The following is a 22,100-nucleotide window of genomic DNA, read 5'->3' as shown; positions in this document are numbered from 1 at the left end:
ACCTGGTTTGGTTATACATTCCGAAAGTCCAACCTGGTCTCAGCCGAAAACTCGCCCACATATGGCATGGCCCCTTCCGGATAGAGGATATGCACGACGCCTTTCGGGTCAAGCTCAGGATTGATGACACTGGATACCGGGTTAACCCCTGGGTCCATGTAAGCCGACTTAAACCCCGTGCTCTCTTCCCGAAGCGTCCAACCACGGAGGTCGAGGTGTCTGAAGACGATGATTTTGACGCTGCTTTACTTCCTGAAGGCAGCTGGGAACCCGACTCTGAGCGTGATGAGTACGAAGTAGAGAAGATCCTGGACCTCAGGTAGTCCAAGCGCACGCGGACATCCGGACGTACGCGGGAATATCTGATCAAGTGGAAAGGATATGAGAATCCCGAATGGTTACCTGTGTCACAACTCAGTTGTGGAGCACTCTTGTATGAGTTCAACCAAGGTGCACGTGCACGAGCCCGTTTCCAGATGATGCAGGCTGGGGACGATCATCCTAGAACCTAGCAGGAGTCCAAATGAATCGTGTAGTGGGCCTACTTTGGCTCGCTACTTTAGCTTACACGTCGCGCTACGTGTATGAGGAAGCGTAGGAGTTTATTAATAATTTGAATTAATTATACTTGAGTCCACAAGTATAATATAAATCAAATAAAACACCAAGTAGGTAGTTTAAGGTAAAATGAGAACTGTATTGCTTGTAAATTGATCTTCCTCTAAAATCTGCTAAAACTGTCTATCATCTATGAAAGGGTTGGCAGCGGCTGGCTGTCAGAGCCCCGCTAATATGCATGTCTCTGATTGGTAGAAAGATGCTGCTTTCTACCAATAGGATCTTTTGGGTATGTGTGGACCACTCACTGTGGTGGTCCACTTCAATGTATCCGTTGGTGTGTCTTACACCAATGTGAGGAAGTATTTAAAACCTTTAACAGATATTTATCTGTTAAACCATAAGTGACAATTGTCATGCACAAGTGACAGTTGTCACTTGTGACCGTTATCGTGCACAAGTGACTGTTGTCACTTGTGTGTGTAACCCCGTTACACCATCCCCCCGTTAAGCTTAGACGTGTCGGTCTCGACACGTCAATTAATATTGACTGCTTGTCAATTGTTTGTGCTGGGATTCCCGTGCTCATCCGCAATGAGCACGATCAAGCTGAAGACCACCATTGCAACAGAGTGTAAACTCTCTGTTGTTGTGTACAATGCGCGGTAGCGCGAGGTGCGCCGCTACCACGGGGACAGACAACACAGTGTCTGTGTACGATTCTTCGATGTCGACCGCGTCTATGCGTCGACATCTCTAAGCGAATTTCTGTTGCTTACCGTGATCGGGTCAGCAAGCGCCAAAGCACTTCGAGTCCTTCTCGAAGTGGCAAGTATTAGCAACTCCACGCTGTTGCGGTGGAGGCTGGTGTCCGTGCGCCATGCGCACTGTCCGTCCAGGTGGCGGTGCATATTCGCAACCGCGACCACAACAGGTATACTATATGTATACCTGAGAGCTTCAATGATCTCCGTGCTAATTATCTAGTACGCGAGTCGTCAGGCGTTGTAGATTACTACAGCGCTCGCACTACCTTCTTGCTGGTAGTGCGTGTTGGGTTTTGTACTCCTTCACCATGTCCGGAACGTCTTCCATCAGGACGTTCCGTGGTTCCCACGTGTCGTGTTGGGGAGGGAAACCTCTCCAACGAATTCGAAAACAATCCGGACCTCGGATTGTTTTCCTATGATCAACAATTCGCTGGACGATCCAGCGAATTTCTCCGCGTGCGTCTCGCAGCGGTGGCGGAGGTGGTGGAAACACGCCCCGATGTCAACGCCGTGCTGACCTTCATCTCGTGTTGCTCCACGACCAAGTGACGGTCGTGGAGTACCTTCAGAGCGCGGCGGTTGCCGCTCTGTTCCTTCGTGTCCCGGCTCTGGCGGTCTCCCAGACCGCCTTGAACGTGCCGGTCGGGCTGTAGGCCCGACTGTATTAACTGCTCCAGCGCGACAACGCGCTGGAGAGGAGGGGTTCCCCTGCCGAGTCTGTCTCTTCGGGTCAGACGAGCCACTTGGCTCGTGTTGGAGGTATGGCTTTAACCGCCCGACATAAAATGTCGGGTGGAGCCGCATGCTAGACGGTATGTCTAGCGTGTATGCGTTACCGTGGCGTGCCATCACCGTGAATGGCCCGATGAAGCGCGGAGCAAGCTTACTTGCTCCGAAATCCGAAACTGCATGTTTAGGCAGGTTTTGAGTAGATAACAAAACCAATGAATCCACGTTGAATTCATTTGTGTTGCCCCTGCCAATATTATCGGCGTTCAGCTTCTGTTTATCCACAGAAGCTGCAATCGTGTCCTGGACAAACCGAATTACGGCTTGTCTTTTATTGATAAAGTCAATCGCATCCGAGCTGAACTCGTTCAGCTCGCTCTCCGCAAGAGGCCCGGCCTCTGCGTGGATCTTCGCGGTGTCTGCGCCCTGCGCAGACCCGTGGTCCTTGTTCCTTGTGGAGTCTGTGTTCTGCACAGACTCGTTTCCTTGTTCTGGGGGTCAGCGCCCTGCGCTGATCCTTGGTTCTTCCTGCCAAGGTCTGCGCCCCGCGCAGACCTGGTTGTCTTGTTCCTTGTTGTCGCGGCTGACACTGTGCAGGTGTCAGCGGCTTTTTGCGACTGCTGTGTTGCAGTAGTAGATCCTCCCCCACTTAAAGTGGGAGCCACCACTCCGAGTAAACTCGGCAGACGGGGATGCCGCATGGCATTCACATAAAACGGTGTATGCCCGGCCGAGGCATGCACCGAGTTGTTGATGGCGAATTCCGCCATCGACAAACACTCGCTCCAGTTTTGGAACGAGTGAGCGTAGCTATTCAAAATGTCGACGAGCACGCGATTCACGCGCTCGGTTTGACCGTCCGTCTGCGGATGATCCGCAGTCGACATGGAAAGCTGGCTCCCAAGAAGTGTAAACACTTCTTGCCACAGGTGCGCTGTGAAGCGCGGGTCTCTGTCCGACACGATGTCGGTCGGAATGCCATGGTGTTTGAACACCATGTCAACGAACAGACGGGCCGTCTGCTTCGCGGTCACCTCTGCCGGCACCGCAGCAAGATGTACCATCTTGCTGAAGCGGTCGACGAAGACCACAACACCGGTATTCCCTCCGCTGTCCGGGGGAAGACCAAAGATGAAGTCCAATGACATGGACTTCCAACACTCCGACGGAGTCGGTAGTGATTGCAGTGGAGCCTGCGCGAATGGCGCAGGCTTTACGCGTTGGCACACCTCGCAAGCACGGATGTACTTGCGCACCCACTTATACTGGTGGTGCCAGTAGAAGTCGCGCGTGAGAAGGACGTATGTCTTCTCACGTCCGAGATGTCCCGCAGTCGGGGCATCATGATACTCGTACATGATCCTGAGTCGCAGGTCATGGTCATTTGGCACGACAACGCGATCCGCGTTGTCGTCGACTGCATTATAAAGAAGCAGTCCCTCGTGCACCCTATATCGGTGTGCACGCGCCCGAAGGTGCTTGGGCAACTTCTGACGAGCCTTGTCAGAAGGTGTTGTGCCATAGGCCAGCAAGAGCTTCGCGTCCGCGTCGTGCGCGTACGCGGCCTTCACGTCGTCCAACAGAGACGACGTGGGTGTGCTCGTTCGCATGGCGTCAATGGCATTGACGTCAGCAGCTTCTGCATAATCCGGCCGACGTGATAACGCGTCGGCCACCTCATTCAATCTTCCGGGTTTGTATTCGACCCGGAAGTTATACTCCGCAAAGGATGAGAGCCATCTCGCCATTCTTTGTGAAATGTGTGGCGACTTCACTGCGGTGCGCAGTGAAGCATGGTCGGTGTAGACCACAAATGGTCTACTCCCAAGCAAATACACTCGGAACTTTGCGAGTGCATACTTCATGGCAAGGAGTTCCTTGTCATGCACCGGATAGTTGCGCTCAGCTGCCTTCAGCTGACGCGATTGGTAGTAGACGACACGATCACGGCCCTCGTGATCGTGCTGCATCAACGCGCATCCGATTGCAAAGTCGGATGCGTCACATACGACGTGAAATGGACGATCTTGGTCAGCCACTGCCAAGATCGGCGCCTCAGTCAAGCCCCGCTTGACTGCATCGAATGCCTTTTGGCAATCGGGTGTCCAATTCCACACAGCTTCTTTCTTAAGAAGCTGTGACAGCGGGCGGATCTTGCCCGCATAATCCTCCACGTACTTGCACAAGTACTTGGCCAAGCCAAGGAACTGCCTCAGTTCCTTGACACTTGAAGGCGTTGGCCATTCATTTATCGCTCTGACCTTTTCCGGGTCAGGGCGAACACCATTCTTCCCTACGAGACACCCGATGACGGGTATCTCGCTCGCCCCGAAGATACACTTCTTCAGGTTCGCGTAGAGCTTATGCTTTCGCATAAGCTCAAGTAGCTTCCGGAGATGCACCCTGTGCATCTCTACGTCGGTCTTCCCGTCCACAGCCCGGCTGTGGATGAACACATCGTCGAAGTAGCTCGGTGCGAAGTCGCGCACCGAGCGCAACAAGTGCGTCACGCACCTGTTGAAAGTCGCAGGGGCGTTCTTAAGCCCCTGTGGCATTACTAGCCATTCCCAGAGCATGCCGCTTGGCGTGCTCACTGCCGTGAGAGGGATATCGCTCTCACGCATTAGGATTTGATAAAATCCATCTCGCAAGTCGAGAGCACTGTAAACGGTGCTCCCGGCCGTCGAATCGATGATAACATCTTTCGCGGTATCGGCGTCTGCGCCGGTACCGTCGCATCGTTCAGCTTGTTGTAGGCATGAACGATGCGCCATCCGCCCTGTGGCTTCTTGACACAGAACGTCGGAGCACTGTGCGGGGACTTCGATTCCCGCACTTGTCCAGCTTTGCGACGACTTTCGAAGAAGTCGTCGATTGCTTTTACTTGCTCTCGCGGCAGTGGCCACTGCCGCGTGACACAGTACTTCGTGCCCGGCACGAGATCAATCTCGTGCTGAATGTCCTTATCCTGTGGAAGCTCCGCAGGAATGTCTTCCGGGAGTACGTCTTTGTACTCCCTCAACAATTCGTAATAGGGACTCGACTTCAGCGAGTCCCAACCTTGTTCCTCGAAGCGCTCTCGCTTCGTCTTCGCACTGAGAGTGTCTTCACTCTCAGTGGTACTTCTCATGAAGAGCTGCCTCAGCTCTTCGCTCTCGTTCTCCGTTCTTTCGCTGTTCGAAAGAACGCAGACCTGCTCGATGCGTCCATCGTGCAAGTCGCGTGTGAAGCGCTTCCAGCTCATGGCTGGAAGCGAAGTCAACTCCGACGCCGTCGTCGGAGGATTGGCGAGTCCCATTTCGCGATACTGGAATCCAGTATCGGTGCGCGTCAAGACGCTTAGCGTCTCGACGTCCGGCGTCACCGCCGCAGTCTGCCCAGCAGACTGTTCTTGTTGCGTCTCGGTGCCGGACCGAGACTTGCGCCGCGTTTTCCGCTTGCGCCGTCTTCTTGTTGTGCGGAGCCCGGCTCCGCACAGTTGTTCTTCTGGTCCAGGCCCGGCCGTGGACAGTTGTTCGCCGGCGGACCCTGTCTGCGGGCGCGCGGTATCAAGCCGGCTTTACCACATTTTCCTTCGTGCAGCCCGGCTGCACGGTAATGTGTCCCTTCGCCGGCAGACCCTGTCTGCGGGCGCGCGATATCAAGCCCGGCTTGATCGCATGGCGCTTCGTCGTGCAGCCCGGCTGCACGACAGCATACAAATTGCGTCAGTACGGGACGTTTGCAACCGTCCGTACTGTTTGCAGCGTCAACTCCCGGAGTTGACACGCCTTTGTCACCTCGACGCCATTCATTGGCGGAGCCCCTCATGACCGAGGGTGCGTCGGCTCCCGGAGTCGACGCGTCGTCGTCGACCTGACCTCTTCGGGTCAGGGACTGTCCCTTACACGCTTGAACGTGGGTGTTGGTTCCCGGAACCAACACATCTTTTTCTTCCGACGTCGGCAGCATTGTCGACGCGTGTTTCACTTGTGCGCGCCCTCGCGCACCCCTTGGGCACTCCGGGACAGCAGCATAAAGCGCTGTCTCGACTGGTGAGCCGCGCGCACCAGCAGGTGCGCGCTGCGGTAACAGGGCCATCGCTCTCTGTTCCGCTGTCGCGGCCGAAGCGCACGAGCGTGCGCTTCTTCCAGTCTATCACCGGATCATGCCGTGCAAGCCACGGCATGCCCATTACCACGTCGAACTTATCGTCCAGGTCCAGGATGATAAAGTGTTCGACAAACACCCGTTGTTTGTGCGAGAAGCGCACGTTCACGACGCTCTTCTCGGTCTTCACGATGGCACCTGTTGCCAGTCGTACTTCCAGAAGACTTCGAGGTATATTTACCTCCTCGAAGTCAAGTCTCGGCAGGCTTCGTAGTCGTAGTCGACCGTTGTTCGACGCGCCCGAATCTACCTGACCGCGAAGAGAGTCGCTCGCTCTCTTCGACGTTACCTTCAAGATGACCCCGTGAAGAGAGTCGCTCGCTCTCTTCGACGTTACCTTCAAGATGACTAGGTTCGGCCTGTCATCTTGCTTCTTGCAGCGAGATCTGGTCTCACTGGGGCTGTAGTCCTCAGTGTCGCGTGCCCAATGTCGGCACGCGTGACTGCATTACAAGTAGGGCGCCCCGCGCCTACTGGATGTTCGCGTTTTGTTTGTTCGCGGCGATGCCCGGCATCACCACGACGGCCACCATCGTAGTGCACGGGAGCCGTGCACTCTCTGGCAAAGTGACCGATCCTTCCGCAACGGAAGCATCGCACATTACTTCCGTGCTGCTGGTGACCAGCAGCCGTTGCATCGAGAGGTCCATTGGTTCCGGACATCCCGTGCTCACTACCGGGCGCGGTTGCGACCTCGGCACGCTCGCATGCAGTTTAGCCTGCCGCAGGCTAAACTCTTCTTGCATGGCAAGAGTAATCGCAGCTTCGAGAGTACTCGGGTACTCTCGGAAGAGATAGGTCTTCACAGGCCCATCTCTTAGTCCCTTCATGAACGTGACGACTTTAGTCGCCTCGTCTATCGGGTTGGTCACGATGTTCGAGACCAAGTACCGTGCACGCTGCGCGTAAGCATGAACGTCATGCTTACCCTGCTGCAGGTCGAGGAATTCCGCCCTCGACCGGAACTCATTTTGCGGGGGCTCAGACGCTTGTTTGAGCTCCTCTTTGAATATCTCGTACGTGCTAAAGCACGTAGGATCGGAGAGTCGGCGTCCGTACGCCCAACTCCTCGCTCGTCCGCCAAGACATGACATGGCGAACGCAACCTTTGACAACGGGTCGACGATACGTCGAGCCGCTATGGCTGTGTCGAGTTCGACAAGCCATCGGAGGAGAGGCTCTCCCTCTCTTCCTACATAATTGCTCACGCTCAATTTTAATGATTGAGCACGCGGTGTCGTCCCCGACGACGCCGTAACTGAGGAAGCAACATCGCGCTGCTCCTTCACGATGAATCCCAGAGCAACACCATGTTGCTCTGTCGGCGATAGGGTACGCAACATTGTGGCTATCGCCGCCTCCCCAATGACTGTTGACAGTCGTTGGAGGGCTTCCCACTCTGGATCCGACAGGTGGGGGCAGTCCGCGCGTGCAACATGAGTTGCACGCGTATTGGAGCTCTCCATGGGCACCTCCGTGCTCATGTGGTTCTCGGCTCCGCGTTCGTACACCTCGTACGAACGTCAAGTAGTCGGTCGTTGGACGGACTACAAAGTGCTACCAGGTGTAGTGGGCCTACTTTGGCTCACTACTTTAGCTTACACGTCGCGCTACGTGTATGAGGAAGCGTAGGAGTTTATTAATAATTTGAATTAATTATACTTGAGTCCACAAGTATAATATAAATCAAATAAAACACCAAGTAGGTAGTTTAAGGTAAAATGAGAACTGTATTGCTTGTAAATTGATCTTCCTCTAAAATCTGCTAAAACTGTCTATCATCTATGAAAGGGTTGGCAGCGGCTGGCTGTCAGAGCCCCGCTAATATGCATGTCTCTGATTGGTAGAAAGATGCTGCTTTCTACCAATAGGATCTTTTGGGTATGTGTGGACCACTCACTGTGGTGGTCCACTTCAATGTATCCGTTGGTGTGTCTTACACCAATGTGAGGAAGTATCTAAAACCTTTAACAGATATTTATCTGTTAAACCATAAGTGACAATTGTCATGCACAAGTGACAGTTGTCACTTGTGACCGTTATCGTGCACAAGTGACTGTTGTCACTTGTGTGTGTAACCCCGTTACAAATCGGCTGTGCGGGTATACCTCTCGACGGAAAATACTCTGAACTGACAGGGATTGTGATGCGAATGTTGACGTGGTGATTTGGAGTTTACGGTTGCGGAAGTTATGGAACGTTTCGACAGTGGACTTTGGAGTTAAGAGTGTTAGGACTTTGGAGTTTGGAAGATGACAGGACTATGTGTTGGAAACGATAGCAAGAAGACAAGGTGAAAAGGTAAACGCGATTGCATTCAGAATGAATATGCATGAGAAATGCAGGCGCTGCGCAGATGACCTGACCCAGAAGCTTGCCTTCAATGTGGCGGGGTGTGGGTAAATTCCCGGTTTTCCAGATCGAACCTTGAATAAACGTAGATCGCCGACCGTCGGCCTAGAGCACAGAAGGCTCAGCGTCTTGGGGTCTAAGCTGAAATACCTCAACTAAGCCCAACAACGATTCGGATAAAACTTCCCAGCTCCGGTCCTTGGTCAGGCGCGGCGTGTGTACCTCACTTGCGATCCCCTTGACGGTTCTTCCTAGGGCTACGCTTTGGACCCAGACGTCAGCCAGCCACAGCAACCTTGTTCCCACTTCAGATGCCTCCAGAACTCCCCAAACGAAACCTGCTCCCCACTTAACAGGTCTGAGCTCGCACGTGTCCAACCCAATCTGCCCCGGGTATTCTCCAATACAAAACACGACACTCCACACGTAACTTGTCCACTCTTCCGAGACCTTGGACCTGGTCTCCGCGGCATCTTCACTTCCTCTGGCGGTTCCAGCTGAGAGCCGCTTCCACAGGTCTTCACTCGCCCCTCAGACCTAGAGTGGTCCCGAGAAAATTGGCTCGGTTTGAGCCTGTCCGTAGTCTGGGTTCTCGCTTTGCAATCAGGGACGCCCGCGCACCACGCTCCAAAATGATCGAAATTCAGCAACCGCACTGAAGACTTGAGCCTATCTCAGCTCCCGCGTAGTCGCTCCACCGAAACCTCAGGAGAGTCACTCCAGGGAAATACGAAATACGTGTCGGTAATGTCGTCCAGATCACGTAATAATATAAAATAGCTAATTAAGCTCCTCCTCACACCGAGGCACACCCAAAAAGACTATATGGGGTTGAGTTTTGATGGAACCGGTCCTCGGCACCCTTTTACACAAGGAAACACTCCCACTTGCGTCCTTTGGGGAAAATTCGATTCTGATTTAATTATTACACATGCAAACAAAGACCTATCAAGTGGGGGTGCACGGCGCCGTTCGAAGAGCACCCACAAAGAGCGCTAAGATCATCCTGAGAGCTGCCAGTGTGCCTAAGGCATTCGGCGCTTCAACCTGAGTTTCAGCCAACAAAGGGCCGAGCTCAGCGAGATCCAGTGTGGTTAGGCATGGGTTCAGCAAAGCTTCAACGAAGCAGCTGAGCCCCGGTGACTCATTGGCCGAAAGTGTGTCGTAATCTGGGTACAGCTGGTCCCGTTCCGACTGATATATGGGTCCGTCATCATTTGATGACGCGCCCCTCCAGCAGCGCGCATTCACTGTGTACCCATCGGCGACTCTGAGCCCCATAGTCTCAGGCGAGATTCCAACTGAGACCCCCGGCATAAATGTCCACCAGTGTCCGCATCATCTGAGACCTGGGTCGCCAAACTGAGACTCTGGAGCGTCCGCTGAGCCCAAGCACATCCCGCTGAAGCATTTGAGCCGAGACATACAGATTCCACCTGTTCCGGCTGAGACCACCCATGCTCAGAGTAGTGAGATCTGAAACCAACTGGCTTCGGCTGAGACCAGCTAGTCTCAGTGATCCAAGCTGAGTCCCGGGACTTCAGTTCTTCCAGCTGAGACTTAAGGACCTCAGCGCCTATATCACCAAAGCTGACCGACTATCAGTCAAGCCGCAGCGAGTTCAGCTGAGACCTGGTCGGCTCTGTTTACCGCGCATCCAGCCATCAACAGGTGTCTATCCAGGACGTCTGAGCTCAGCGTAGCTCAGCGGGGTGACCGCAATCCAAGCTTCACAGGAGTCAAGCCAATCCATATTCACCTTCCGTCACCGTGGTTTCAGAGTCACAGCAGTCTCAGCCAAGTGGCTGAGACCTTCATCTGAGGCCTGGGGCTTCGGCCGAGAGTATGTCCATGCTCTCCGAGCCCGTTCTTGTTGAAGCAACGGTTCCTTGAAGCCAACTGCCCCCTCCCATCCACTAAGGGCCGTGCGTGGGATATAGTGCGTTGGCTACAGGACGATAACGGGTTCGCCGGAAAGATTCAAGCGAGCATCGCCACATCAATCTGATCGCGCTGTCCATCCGGGCTCAACCTGCGGCGGACTTCCTCCGGAAGATGAGCGATACGCTCGTCGTCTGAGGAACAGAGTCCCCGCTGAGCGCGGGCCGGATCGCGGGTGTAGTGGGCCTACTTTGGCTCGCTACTTTAGCTTACACGTCGCGCTACGTGTATGAGGAAGCGTAGGAGTTTATTAATAATTTGAATTAATTATACTTGAGTCCACAAGTATAATATAAATCAAATAAAACACCAAGTAGGTAGTTTAAGGTAAAATGAGAACTGTATTGCTTGTAAATTGATCTTCCTCTAAAATCTGCTAAAACTGTCTATCATCTATGAAAGGGTTGGCAGCGGCTGGCTGTCAGAGCCCCGCTAATATGCATGTCTCTGATTGGTAGAAAGATGCTGCTTTCTACCAATAGGATCTTTTGGGTATGTGTGGACCACTCACTGTGGTGGTCCACTTCAATGTATCCATTGGTGTGTCTTACACCAATGTGAGGAAGTATCTAAAACCTTTAACAGATATTTATCTGTTAAACCATAAGTGACAATTGTCATGCACAAGTGACAGTTGTCACTTGTGACCGTTATCGTGCACAAGTGACTGTTGTCACTTGTGTGTGTAACCCCGTTACACCATCCCCCCGTTAAGCTTAGACGTGTCGGTCTCGACACGTCAATTAATATTGACTGCTTGTCAATTGTTTGTGCTGGGATTCCCGTGCTCATCCGCAATGAGCACGGTCAAGCTGAAGACCACCATTGCAACAGAGTGTAAACTCTCTGTTGCTGTGTACAATGCGCGGTAGCGCGAGGTGCGCCGCTACCACGGGGACAGACAACACAGTGTCTGTGTACGATTCTTCGATGTCGACCGCGTCTATGCGTCGACATCTCTAAGCGAATTTCTGTTGCTTACCGTGATCGGGTCAGCAAGCGCCAAAGCACTTCGAGTCCTTCTCGAAGTGGCAAGTATTAGCAACTCCACGCTGTTGCGGTGGAGGCTGGTGTCCGTGCGCCATGCGCACTGTCCGTCCAGGTGGCGGTGCATATTCGCAACCGCGACCACAACAGGTATACTATATGTATACCTGAGAGCTTCAATGATCTCCGTGCTAATTATCTAGCACGCGAGTCGTCAGGCGTTGTAGATTACTACAGCGCTCGCACTATCTTCTTGCTGGTAGTGCGTGTTGGGTTTCGTACTCCTTCACCATGTCCGGAACGTCTTCCATCAGGACGTTCCGTGGTTCCCACGTGTCGTGTTGGGGAGGGAAACCTCTCCAACGAATTCGAAAACAATCCGGACCTCGGATTGTTTTCCTATGATCAACAATTCGCTGGACGATCCAGCGAATTTCTCCGCGTGCGTCTCGCAGCGGTGGCGGAGGTGGTGGAAACACGCCCCGATGTCAACGCCGTGCTGACCTTCATCTCGTGTTGCTCCACGACCAAGTGACGGTCGTGGAGTACCTTCAGAGCGCGGCGGTTGCCGCTCTGTTCCTTCGTGTCCCGGCTCTGGCGGTCTCCCAGACCGCCTTGAACGTGCCGGTCGGGCTGTAGGCCCGACTGTATTAACTGCTCCAGCGCGACAACGCGCTGGAGAGGAGGGGTTCCCCTGCCGAGTCTGTCTCTTCGGGTCAGACGTGCCACTTGGCTCGTGCTGAAGGTATGGCTTTAACCGCCCGACATAAAATGTCGGGTGGAGCCGCATGCTAGACGGTATGTCTAGCGTGTATGCGTTACCGTGGCGTGCCATCACCGTGAATGGCCCGATGAAGCGCGGAGCAAGCTTACTTGCTCCGAAATCCGAAACTGCATGTTTAGGCAGGTTTTGAGTAGATAACAAAACCAATGAATCCACGTTGAATTCATTTGTGTTGCCCCTGCCAATATTATCGGCGTTCAGCTTCTGTTTATCCACAGAAGCTGCAATCGTGTCCTGGACAAACCGAATTACGGCTTGTCTTTTATTGATAAAGTCAATCGCATCCGAGCTGAACTCGTTCAGCTCGCTCTCCGCTAGAGGCCCGGCCTCTGCGTGGTTCTTCGCGGTGTCTGCGCCCTGCGCAGACCCGTGGTCCTTGTTCCTTGTGGAGTCTGTGTTCTGCACAGACTCGTTTCCTTGTTCTGGGGGTCAGCGCCCTGCGCTGATCCTTGGTTCTTCCTGCCAAGGTCTGCGCCCCGCGCAGACCTGGTTGTCTTGTTCCTTGTTGTCGCGGCTGACACTGTGCAGGTGTCAGCGGCTTTTTGCGACTGCTGTGTTGCAGTAGTAGATCCTCCCCCACTTAAAGTGGGAGCCACCACTCCGAGTAAACTCGGCAGACGGGGATGCCGCATGGCATTCACATAAAACGGTGTATGCCCGGCCGAGGCATGCACCGAGTTGTTGATGGCGAATTCCGCCATCGACAAACACTCGCTCCAGTATTGGAACGAGTGAGCGTAGCTATTCAAAATGTCGACGAGCACGCGATTCACGCGCTCGGTTTGGCCGTCCGTCTGCGGATGATCCGCAGTCGACATCGAAAGCTGTCTCCCAAGAAGTGTAAACACTTCTTGCCACAGGTGCGCTGTGAAGCGCGGGTCTCTGTCCGACACAATGTCGGTCGGAATGCCATGGTGTTTGAACACCATGTCAACGAACAGACGGGCTGTCTGCTTCGCGGTCACTTCTGCCGGCACCGCAGCAAGATGTACCATCTCGCTGAAGCGGTCGACGAAGACCACAACACCGGTATTCCCTCCACTGTCCGGGGGAAGACCAAAGATGAAGTCCAATGACATGGACTTCCAACACTCCGACGGAGTCGGTAGTGATTGCAGTGGAGCCTGCGCAAACGGCGCAGGCTTTACGCGTTGGCACACCTCGCAAGCACGGACGTACTTGTGCACTCACTTATACTGGTGGTGCCAGTAGAAGTCGCGCGTGAGAAGGACGTATGTCTTCTCACGTCCGAGATGTCCCGCAGTCGGGGCATCATGATACTCGTACATGATCCTGAGTCGCAGGTCATGGTCATTTGGCACGACAACGCGGTCCGCGTTGTCGTCGACTGCATTATAAAGAAGCAGTCCCTCGTGCACCCTATATCGGTGTGCACGCGCCCGAAGGTGCTTGGGCAACTTCTGACGAGCCTTGTCAGAAGGTGTTGTGCCATAGGCCAGCAAGAGCTTCGCGTCCGCGTCGTGCGCGTACGCGGCCTTCACGTCGTCCAACAGAGACGACGTGGGTGTGCTCGTTCGCATGGCGTCAATGGCATTGACGTCAGCAGCTTCTGCATAATCCGGCCGACGTGATAACGCGTCGGCCACCTCATTCAATCTTCCGGGTTTGTATTCGACCCGGAAGTTATACTCCGCAAAGGATGAGAGCCATCTCGCCATTCTTTGTGAAATGTGTGGCGACTTCACTGCGGTGCGCAGTGAAGCATGGTCGGTGTAGACCACAAACGGTCTACTCCCAAGCAAATACACTCGGAACTTCTCGAGTGCATATTTCATGGCAGGAGTTCCTCGTCATGTACCGGATAATTACGCTCAGCTGCCTTCAGCTGACGCGACTGGTAATAGACGACACGATCACGGCCCTCGTGATCGTGCTGCATCAACGCGCATCCGATCGCGAAGTCGGATGCGTCACATACGACGTGAAATGGACGATCTTGGTCAGCCACTGCCAAGATCGGTGCTTCAGTCAAGCCCCGCTTGACTGCATCGAATGCCTTTTGGCAATCGGGTGTCCAATTCCACACAGCTTCTTTCTTAAGAAGCTGTGACAGCGGGCGGATCTTGCCCGCATAATCCTCCACGTACTTGCACAAGTACTTGGTCAAGCCAAGGAACTGCCTCAGTTCCTTGACACTTGAAGGCGTTGGCCATTCATTTATCGCTCTGACCTTTTCCGGGTCAGGGCGAACACCATTCTTCCCTACGAGACACCCGATGACGGGTATCTCGCTCGCCCCGAAGATACACTTCTTCAGGTTCGCGTAGGGCTTATGCTTTCGCATAAGCTCAAGTAGCTTCCGGAGATGCACCCTGTGCATCTCTACGTCGGTCTTCCCGTCCACAGCCCGGCTGTGGATGAACACATCGTCGAAGTAGCTCGGCGCGAAGTCGCGCACCGAGCGCAACAAGTGCGTCACGCACCTGTTGAAAGTCGCAGGGGCGTTCTTAAGCCCCTGTGGCATTACTAGCCATTCCCAGAGCATGCCATTTGGCGTGCTCACTGCCGTGAGAGGGATATCGCTCTCACGCATTAGGATTTGATAAAATCCATCTCGCAAGTCGAGAGCACTGTAAACGGTGCTCCCGGCCATCGAATCGATGATAACATCTTTCGCGGTATCGGCGTCTGCGCCGGTACCGTCGCATCGTTCAGCTTGTTGTAGGCATGAACGATGCGCCATCCGCCCTGTGGCTTCTTGACACAGAACGTCGGAGCACTGTGCGGGGACTTCGATTCCCGCACTTGTCCAGCTTTGCGACGACTTTCGAAGAAGTCGTCGATTGCTTTTACTTGCTCTCGCGGCAGTGGCCACTGCCGCGTGACACAGTACTTCGTGCCCGGCACGAGATCAATCTCGTGCTGAATGTCCTTATCCTGCGGAAGCTCCGCAGGAATGTCTTCCGGGAGTACGTCTTTGTACTCCCTCAACAATTCGTAATAGGGACTCGACTTCAGCGAGTCCCAACCTTGTTCCTCGAAGCGCTCTCGCTTCGTCTTCGCACTGAGAGTGTCTTCACTCTCAGTGGTACTTCTCATGAAGAGCTGCCTCAGCTCTTCGCTCTCGTTCTCCGTTCTTTCGCTGTTCGAAAGAACGCAGACCTGCTCGATGCGTCCATCGTGCAAGTCGCGTGTGAAGCGCTTCCAGCTCATGGCTGGAAGCGAAGTCAACTCCGACGCCGTCGTCGGAGGATTGGCGAGTCCCATTTCGCGATACTGGAATCCAGTATCGGTGCGCGTCAAGACGCTTAGCGTCTCGACGTCCGGCGTCACCGCCGCAGTCTGCCCAGCAGACTGTTCTTGTTGCGTCTCGGTCCCGGACCGAGACTTGCGCAGCGTTCTCCGCTTGCGCCGTCTTCTTGTTGTGCGGAGCCCGGCTCCGCACGGTGGTTCTTCTGGTCCAGGCCCGGCCGTGGACAGTTGTTCGCCGGCGGACCCTGTCTGCGGGCGCGCGATATCAAGCCCGGCTTGATCGCATGGCGCTTCGTCGTGCAGCCCGGCTGCACGACAGCATACAAATTGCGTCAGTACGGGACGTTTGCAACCGTCCGTACTGTTTGCAGCGTCAACTCCCGGAGTTGACACGCCTTTGTCACCTCGACGCCAGTTATTGGCGGAGCCCCTCATGACCGAGGGTGCGTCGACTCCCGGAGTCGACGCGTCGTCGTCGACCTGACCTCTTCGGGTCAGGGATTGTCCCTTACACGCTTGAACGTGGGTGTTGGTTCCCGGAACCGACACATCCTCATCTTCCGACGTCGGCAGCACCGCTGACGTGGATCCCACTTGTGCACATCCTCGCGCACCCCTAGGGCATTCCGGGACAGCGGCATTAAGCGCTGTCTCGACTGGCGAGTCGCGCGCACCTGCTGGTGCGTGCGCTGCGGTAACAGGGCCATCGCTCTCTGTTCCGCAGTCACGACCGAAGCGCACGAGCGTGCGCTTCTTCCAGACAATTACCGGATAATGCCGTGCAAGCCACGGCATGCCCATAACAACGTCGAACTTATCGTCCAGGTCCAGGACGATAAAGTGTTCGACAAACACCCGTTGTTTGTGCGAGAAGCGCACGTTCACGACGCTCTTCTCGGTCTTCACGATGGCACCTGTTGCCAGTCGTACTTCCAGAAGACTTCGAGGTATATTTACCTCCTCGAAGTCAAGTCTCGGCAGGCTTCGTAGTCGTAGTCGACCGTTGTTCGACGCGCCCGAATCTACCTGACCGCGAAGAGAGTCGCTCGCTCTCTTCGACGTTACCTTCAAGATGACCCCGTGAAGAGAGTCGCTCGCTCTCTTCGACGTTACCTTCAAGATGACTAGGTTCGGCCTGTCATCTTGCTTCTTGCAGCGAGATCTGGTCTCACTGGGGGCTGTAGTCCTCAGTGTCGCGTGCCCAATGTCGGCACGCGTGACTGCATTACAAGTAGGGCGCCCCGCGCCTACTGGATGTTCGCGTTTTTGTTTGTTCGCGGCGATGCCCGGCATCACCACGACGGCCACCATCGTAGTGCACGGGAGCCGTGCACTCTCTGGCAAAGTGACCGATCCTTCCGCAACGGAAGCATCGCACATTACTTCCGTGCTGCTGGTGACCAGCAGCCGTTGCATTCGAGAGGTCCATTGGTTCCGGACATCCCGTGCTCACTACCGGGCGCGGTTGCGACCTCGGCACGCTCGCATGCAGTTTAGCCTGCCGCAGGCTAAACTCTTCTTGCATGGCAAGAGTAATCGCAGCTTCGAGAGTACTCGGGTACTCTCGGAAGAGATAGGTCTTCACAGGCCCATCTCTTAGTCCCTTCATGAACGTGACGACTTTAGTCGCCTCGTCTATCGGGTTGGTCACGATGTTCGAGACCAAGTACCGTGCACGCTGCGCGTAAGCATGAACGTCATGCTTACCCTGCTGCAGGTCGGGGAATTCCGCCCTCGACCGGAACTCATTTTGCGGGGGCTCAAACGCTTGTCTGAGCTCCTCTTTGAATATCTCGTACGTGCTGAAGCACGTAGGATCGGAGAGTCGGCGTCCATACGCCCAACTCCTCGCTTGTCCGCCAAGCCATGACATGGCGAACGCGACCTTCGACAGCGGGTCGACGATAAGTCGAGCCGCTATGGCTGTGTCGAGTTCGATAAGCCATCGGAGGAGAGGCTCTCCCTCTCTTCCTACATAATTGCTCACGCTCAATTTTAATGATTGAGCACGCGGTGTCGTCCCCGACGACGCCGTAACTGAGGAAGCAGCATCACGCTGCTCCTTCATGATGAACCCCAGAGCAACACCATGTTGCTCTGTCGGCGATAGCGTACGCAACATTGTGGCTATCGCCGCCTCCCCAATGACTGTTGACAGTCGTTGGAGGGCTTCCCACTCTGGATCCGACAGGTGGGGGCAGTCCGCGCGTGCAACATGAGTTGCACGCGTATTGGAGCTCTCCATGGGCACCTCCGTGCTCATGGGGTTCTCGGCTCCGCGTTCGTACACCGCGTACGAACGTCAAGCAGTCGGTCGTTGGACGGACTACAAAGTGCTACCAGGTGTAGTGGGTCTAACTTGACTCACTACTTTTGCTTACACGTTGCGCAACGTGTATGAGGAAGCTTAAGTACTTAGTAATTACTTAGGTTAATTATATTTGAATACACAAATATAAGTTAAGTAAGATAGGATTCCAAGTGACTTAGATTAGGTAAAATGAGAACTGTATTGTATCAATTGGTGTGACTTACACCAATGTGAGGATGTATCTAAAACCTTTAACAGATATTTATCTGTTAAACCATAAGTGACAAATGTCATGCACAAGTGACAGTTGTCACTTGTGATCGTTGTCATGCACAAGTGACTGTTGTCACTTGTGTGTGTAACCCCGTTACAGCGGGCGTCCAGAAGCACCATCTGCTCCTTCAGCAAGTAACGCAGGTTGGTGCTGGGCTTGGTATGGTCTTGACGCATTAGGGTCCAGTAGCACATGTGCTTGGGGAACTTCCAGGTGCCGGGCTCGTCCCAGAGAGAAGCGGGAACAATCCTGGCCATCTGCCGCTCCTTCGTTGCGACTCGCTTCTTGAAGCTCTCGTGATTCTTGATCCGTCTGGCGCACGCTCTTTGGATGTAGCTAGAACTGGAATCCCGATCCAGCACAATCCAGTGGAGTGCGTGCCAAACCGCTTCTGCGTTGTCGACCATCAAGACGATCCAGTCCTCGACGAGCCTGACCGCGCGGTCGCTCAGACTTGTCGGACGGTGGAAGTAGAATTCCGCCCGGCGCAAGTTCAGCATCATCTCCCAGGGATGGGTTCCTAAGAAGTCACGAAGCTCGTCAGACTTGCATCGTTCTTTCAGGAGGTCCGGGTCGTGGCGGTTCGGAATAAAATCTAGGCACCCGGGTGTTTGCTGTGGAGCGTGCGAAGTGGGGTCACCCGGCTTCATGCGAACTCCGAAGTACATCCAGGAGTTCGCGTTTGGACCCGGCGTCTCGATAAGCCGGTCCTCGCCCGCCGTCAGATTGTCTGGACCCTTGGCAGCGAGCGCCGTCGGAACCCCGTAATTGCGTCGCTTAGAACTCTTGGGCTTGATTTCAGCGCTGGACTTGGACTCGGACTTGACCTCTACGTTGGACTCCGACTCGCTTCCTGACTGGACTTCAGACCGTGACTTCTTAGGCTTCTTCGACTTGGACTTCTTGGGTGTACCCGGCTCCACCGAGGACAAATTCAGACGCTGACGCTTGCAGGTTCGCATTACAATGCTTGGCAGACTGTCATTTCCTGAATCGTCATCATTGTCGTCATGCTCGTCGTCGACGCCGTCATCTGGATCCTGCTGTGGGTCGTACTCCTCGTCCTTGGGTTCGACCTCTTCGTCGTCCTCGAGCTCCAGAATTTCCAGCTCAGCTTCGTTTGGGTGAAGGTTAGGGAGCGAGGCCCATTCCGGGAGGCACTCGCCACACTTGATCAGGGTGTTCAGTGCTGTCGAAGCGACAGTCAGGTAACGGTGTGGAATATACTTGGCCCAAGGTGTGGTGTCCAGATGATGTCAATGCATCATCGACAGCAGAATGAGAACGAGGTCGTAGAGGTGGAACCTCGTGTGGAGATACTTGTCCTGACCCATCAAGTCCAGCGCATCCCGATATTCCAGACCGTCCTTCATCAGGAACTGGACGTCCGCGCGCAGGTTCTTCCAGACGACTGGGTGGTCAATCAGGTGTGCCTGAGCTTGCACCGAAGTCAGCGGCATGGGAGACTCTTCCTGGCGACAGCCAGCATCTGAAGTCTCGATCCAGTCCGTCGGAAAGTCATGGGCGACATCTGGAGCTGCCTTCATGCCAGACTTGGATGACTTGAACGAAGCCTTCTGCTTACCCGAGCGCGTGCGCTTGGATCCGAACGTCTTCGCAGACGAGTCTTGAGACAAATTGAAGACTGAGTCCGGGGGGGGGGGTCCTTGGTCTCTTCGTCGCCATCGTCTGCAGGGGGATCCATCCGGACGAACGGATGCGCTTGGAAGACGAGGTTGTCGTTGGCCATGACGGTGATGACCGTCTGCCACTTGGGTTCCAGATTCCAAGTGTTCCAGAAGGTCGCGAAGCCGGTGCAGTTCATCTTCACCGTCGCGTTGTCTTGGAGGAAGTTCATCACATGCGCTGACCGGAGACGCGACCGTGGCCCCGACGATGTCCGAGTCGCCTGTGCCGCTTTCAGCTCGGCCTTGAGATCTCGGACTTGGTCGCGCAGACTCTTGACGTCCTTCTCCCGCTCTCCATCAGCAGGTGGAAGTCCGAGCGGGTGTGAGCCAGAGCCGTGGTCTTCTCTCTCTGGAGCTCCGCCACCTTCTCGATCCAGCAGCTAGTTTGGAATTGCTGCTCGCACTTGAGTTGGAGGGCCTCGTCCTGAAGGTCCACGTTCGCCTCAGCATCGTCGTCTTCTGCGAGCCGACGCTTGATCCGGTCGTATCTGGCGGTCACCTCCCGGAGGAGAGACACCGTTCTGAACGTCCGGTAGGCCACTTGCTTGGCGTCGAACTGTGACTGGATGCTCGTTAACTCACGCTTGACGGTGAAGCTCTTCAGCTGGGACGTGATCCCGGCTTCCGTCAGCGGGTTCTCGCGCAAAGTCAGGATGTAGTCCCTGATGACGTCGTGATCCCTCGAAGAAGTCGTACAGGTGCATCAGCTCGTTAGCCCCCAGACTCTCCATCTGGACGAGGGCCTCCAAACCACCGAAGCCATCCTGCAGGAAGATCTTGCCGTTGTTTTGCTTCTCCGCCGCCGGGACGCCGATGACCCGCACCGTGACGTCCGAAGGCTGCTCTGCTGGGAAGGAGTATGCGCGTGCCTTGTGTGACGAGGAGCCCTGTCTGGAAGAGAGGTGGCCTTGCGCTTGAAGAGCACTCGCTCGAACCACACTCAGCGCCTGCAGGCTCTTGGAGATGCCCGCACTCGGACCAATGCAGCTGGCTTGCCGGGGTCGACGAGTTGCCGCTGGGCGAGGATGCCGACGCATTGCCCTGGGCCCCGGAGTCCGGGGATCCCCCTGTCGAGCCGGACGCTTACTGTTCCGCTTCCTCCTCTTCCTCTTCCTCCTCCTCTTCCTCTTCCTCCTCGCTCTCGTCGCTAGAGCTGCGCCCGTCGTTCGGGGCGGAGGACCCTGCGCCTACGCCGGCTTCTGCGGAGCCAGTCCCAGTCGGGGCGCTGCTCACGGTGTGCGTTGCGGGGGAGGCAACCATGGGCTTGTTTTTCCAATGGAAAATCTTGTTCTGGCTGAATTTCGATAAAAGACGTTTCCGATGGATGGTTTGGGACCTAACTGGCTGACGCGACGTGGGACAGAGAAAGGAATCCACCTGCGCAAGCTGTGGCAGGACTTCGGCTGTCTTACGGCTAGTGTGATTGATGAACCAGCAACCCTTGATGATGCACTCAATCGTGAATACTTTGACAAATGGAGCTGTGCAGCACATACCGAGTATCATGCATTGATGGAAAGCAGTACTTGGAAACTGGTTCCTCGTCAGTGGAATGATGCAATGGCTGTAAAGTACCGAACACGCCGGATTTAAAGTTGTCAAAAGTCATGTGCCCCACCACAACAGAGGAAAAAGAGTTGATGAGTGGAAAACCGTATGGAGCTGTAATAGGCAGTCTAATGTACTTAATGCTGGGTACACGCCCTGACTTCGCGTATCTCGTCAGGGGATGCAGTCTATTTCTCGAAAATCCTGGGATTTTGCACTAGCGTGCTGCCAAGCGTGAGCTGCGATATTTGAAAGAGACTATGGATTGGGGGCTTAAGTTAGGAGGTGCACAGTGGTGTGAGCAGGAATTGGATGCTCATCTGAAAGCTTTTGCAAATGCTGACTTTGCGAATAGAGTCTATTGCTGGTTATATCACCCCGCTTTGTGAAAGTACTATTTCGTGGGCAAGTCAGACGAAGCGAACTGTCTCTCTACCCACAACTAAAGCTGAGTATTTGGCACTCAGACTCTTTGTTTAAGAAGTCATCCACCTGCGACAAACGCTAAAAAAACTGAAAGTGAAACAGAACAAACCCTCTGATTTTTTTGTGAACAATGAAATGCTCGAAAGCTGGCAAACAACGCTGAATTTCACAGCAGGACGAAACACGTTGATGTGCGGCATCATTTCGTTCGGGAACGTGCAGAGCGAAATGAGATCACTATGACATGGGTTGCTGGAGTTGATATCGTGGTAGATACATTTACGAAGTCATTACCTCGTGTCAACTTCGAGCAGCACCGTCCCAAAGACACTACGACTCCCATGCACCGTTGACAACCAGTTGGTGGGGC

At 54.5% G+C, this 22,100-nt stretch overlaps 3 protein-coding genes across 3 annotated transcripts in view; all 3 read right to left on the bottom strand.

Moving 5' to 3' along the window:
- Positions 1-19,246, bottom strand: part of IUM83_11941 (uncharacterized protein) — a gene marked incomplete at both ends in the record, with an annotated part of 58,966 nt that extends 39,720 nt beyond the window's left edge. Inside the window, one exon of the mRNA XM_067936534.1 lies at positions 18,185-19,246. Within this exon, the coding sequence (XP_067792119.1) occupies positions 18,185-19,246 (1,062 nt within the window). The remainder of the gene's footprint in view (positions 1-18,184) is intronic.
- A 78-nt stretch (positions 19,247-19,324) lies between these two features.
- On the bottom strand, positions 19,325-19,705 carry IUM83_11940 (uncharacterized protein; the record flags this gene model as incomplete). Its single annotated transcript, XM_067936533.1, has 1 exon — positions 19,325-19,705. One exon carries the CDS (start codon positions 19,703-19,705, stop codon positions 19,325-19,327), a length of 381 nt encoding a protein of 126 aa, XP_067792237.1.
- A 283-nt stretch (positions 19,706-19,988) lies between these two features.
- On the bottom strand, positions 19,989-21,016 carry IUM83_11939 (uncharacterized protein; the record flags this gene model as incomplete). Its single annotated transcript, XM_067936532.1, has 2 exons — positions 19,989-20,418; positions 20,844-21,016. The coding sequence occupies 2 exons, from the start codon at positions 21,014-21,016 to the stop codon at positions 19,989-19,991; spliced, it is 603 nt and encodes a 200-aa protein (XP_067792145.1).
- Between the last annotated feature and the right edge of the window lie 1,084 nt (positions 21,017-22,100).

The sequence above is a fragment of the Phytophthora cinnamomi genome, assembly GCF_018691715.1.
Source record: "Phytophthora cinnamomi strain GKB4 chromosome Unknown Contig37, whole genome shotgun sequence".
Taxonomy (NCBI): Eukaryota; Oomycota; class Peronosporomycetes; order Peronosporales; family Peronosporaceae; genus Phytophthora; species Phytophthora cinnamomi.
The sequence above is the reverse complement of the archived record's forward strand: the minus strand, read 5'-3'. Positions and strand labels throughout refer to the sequence as shown.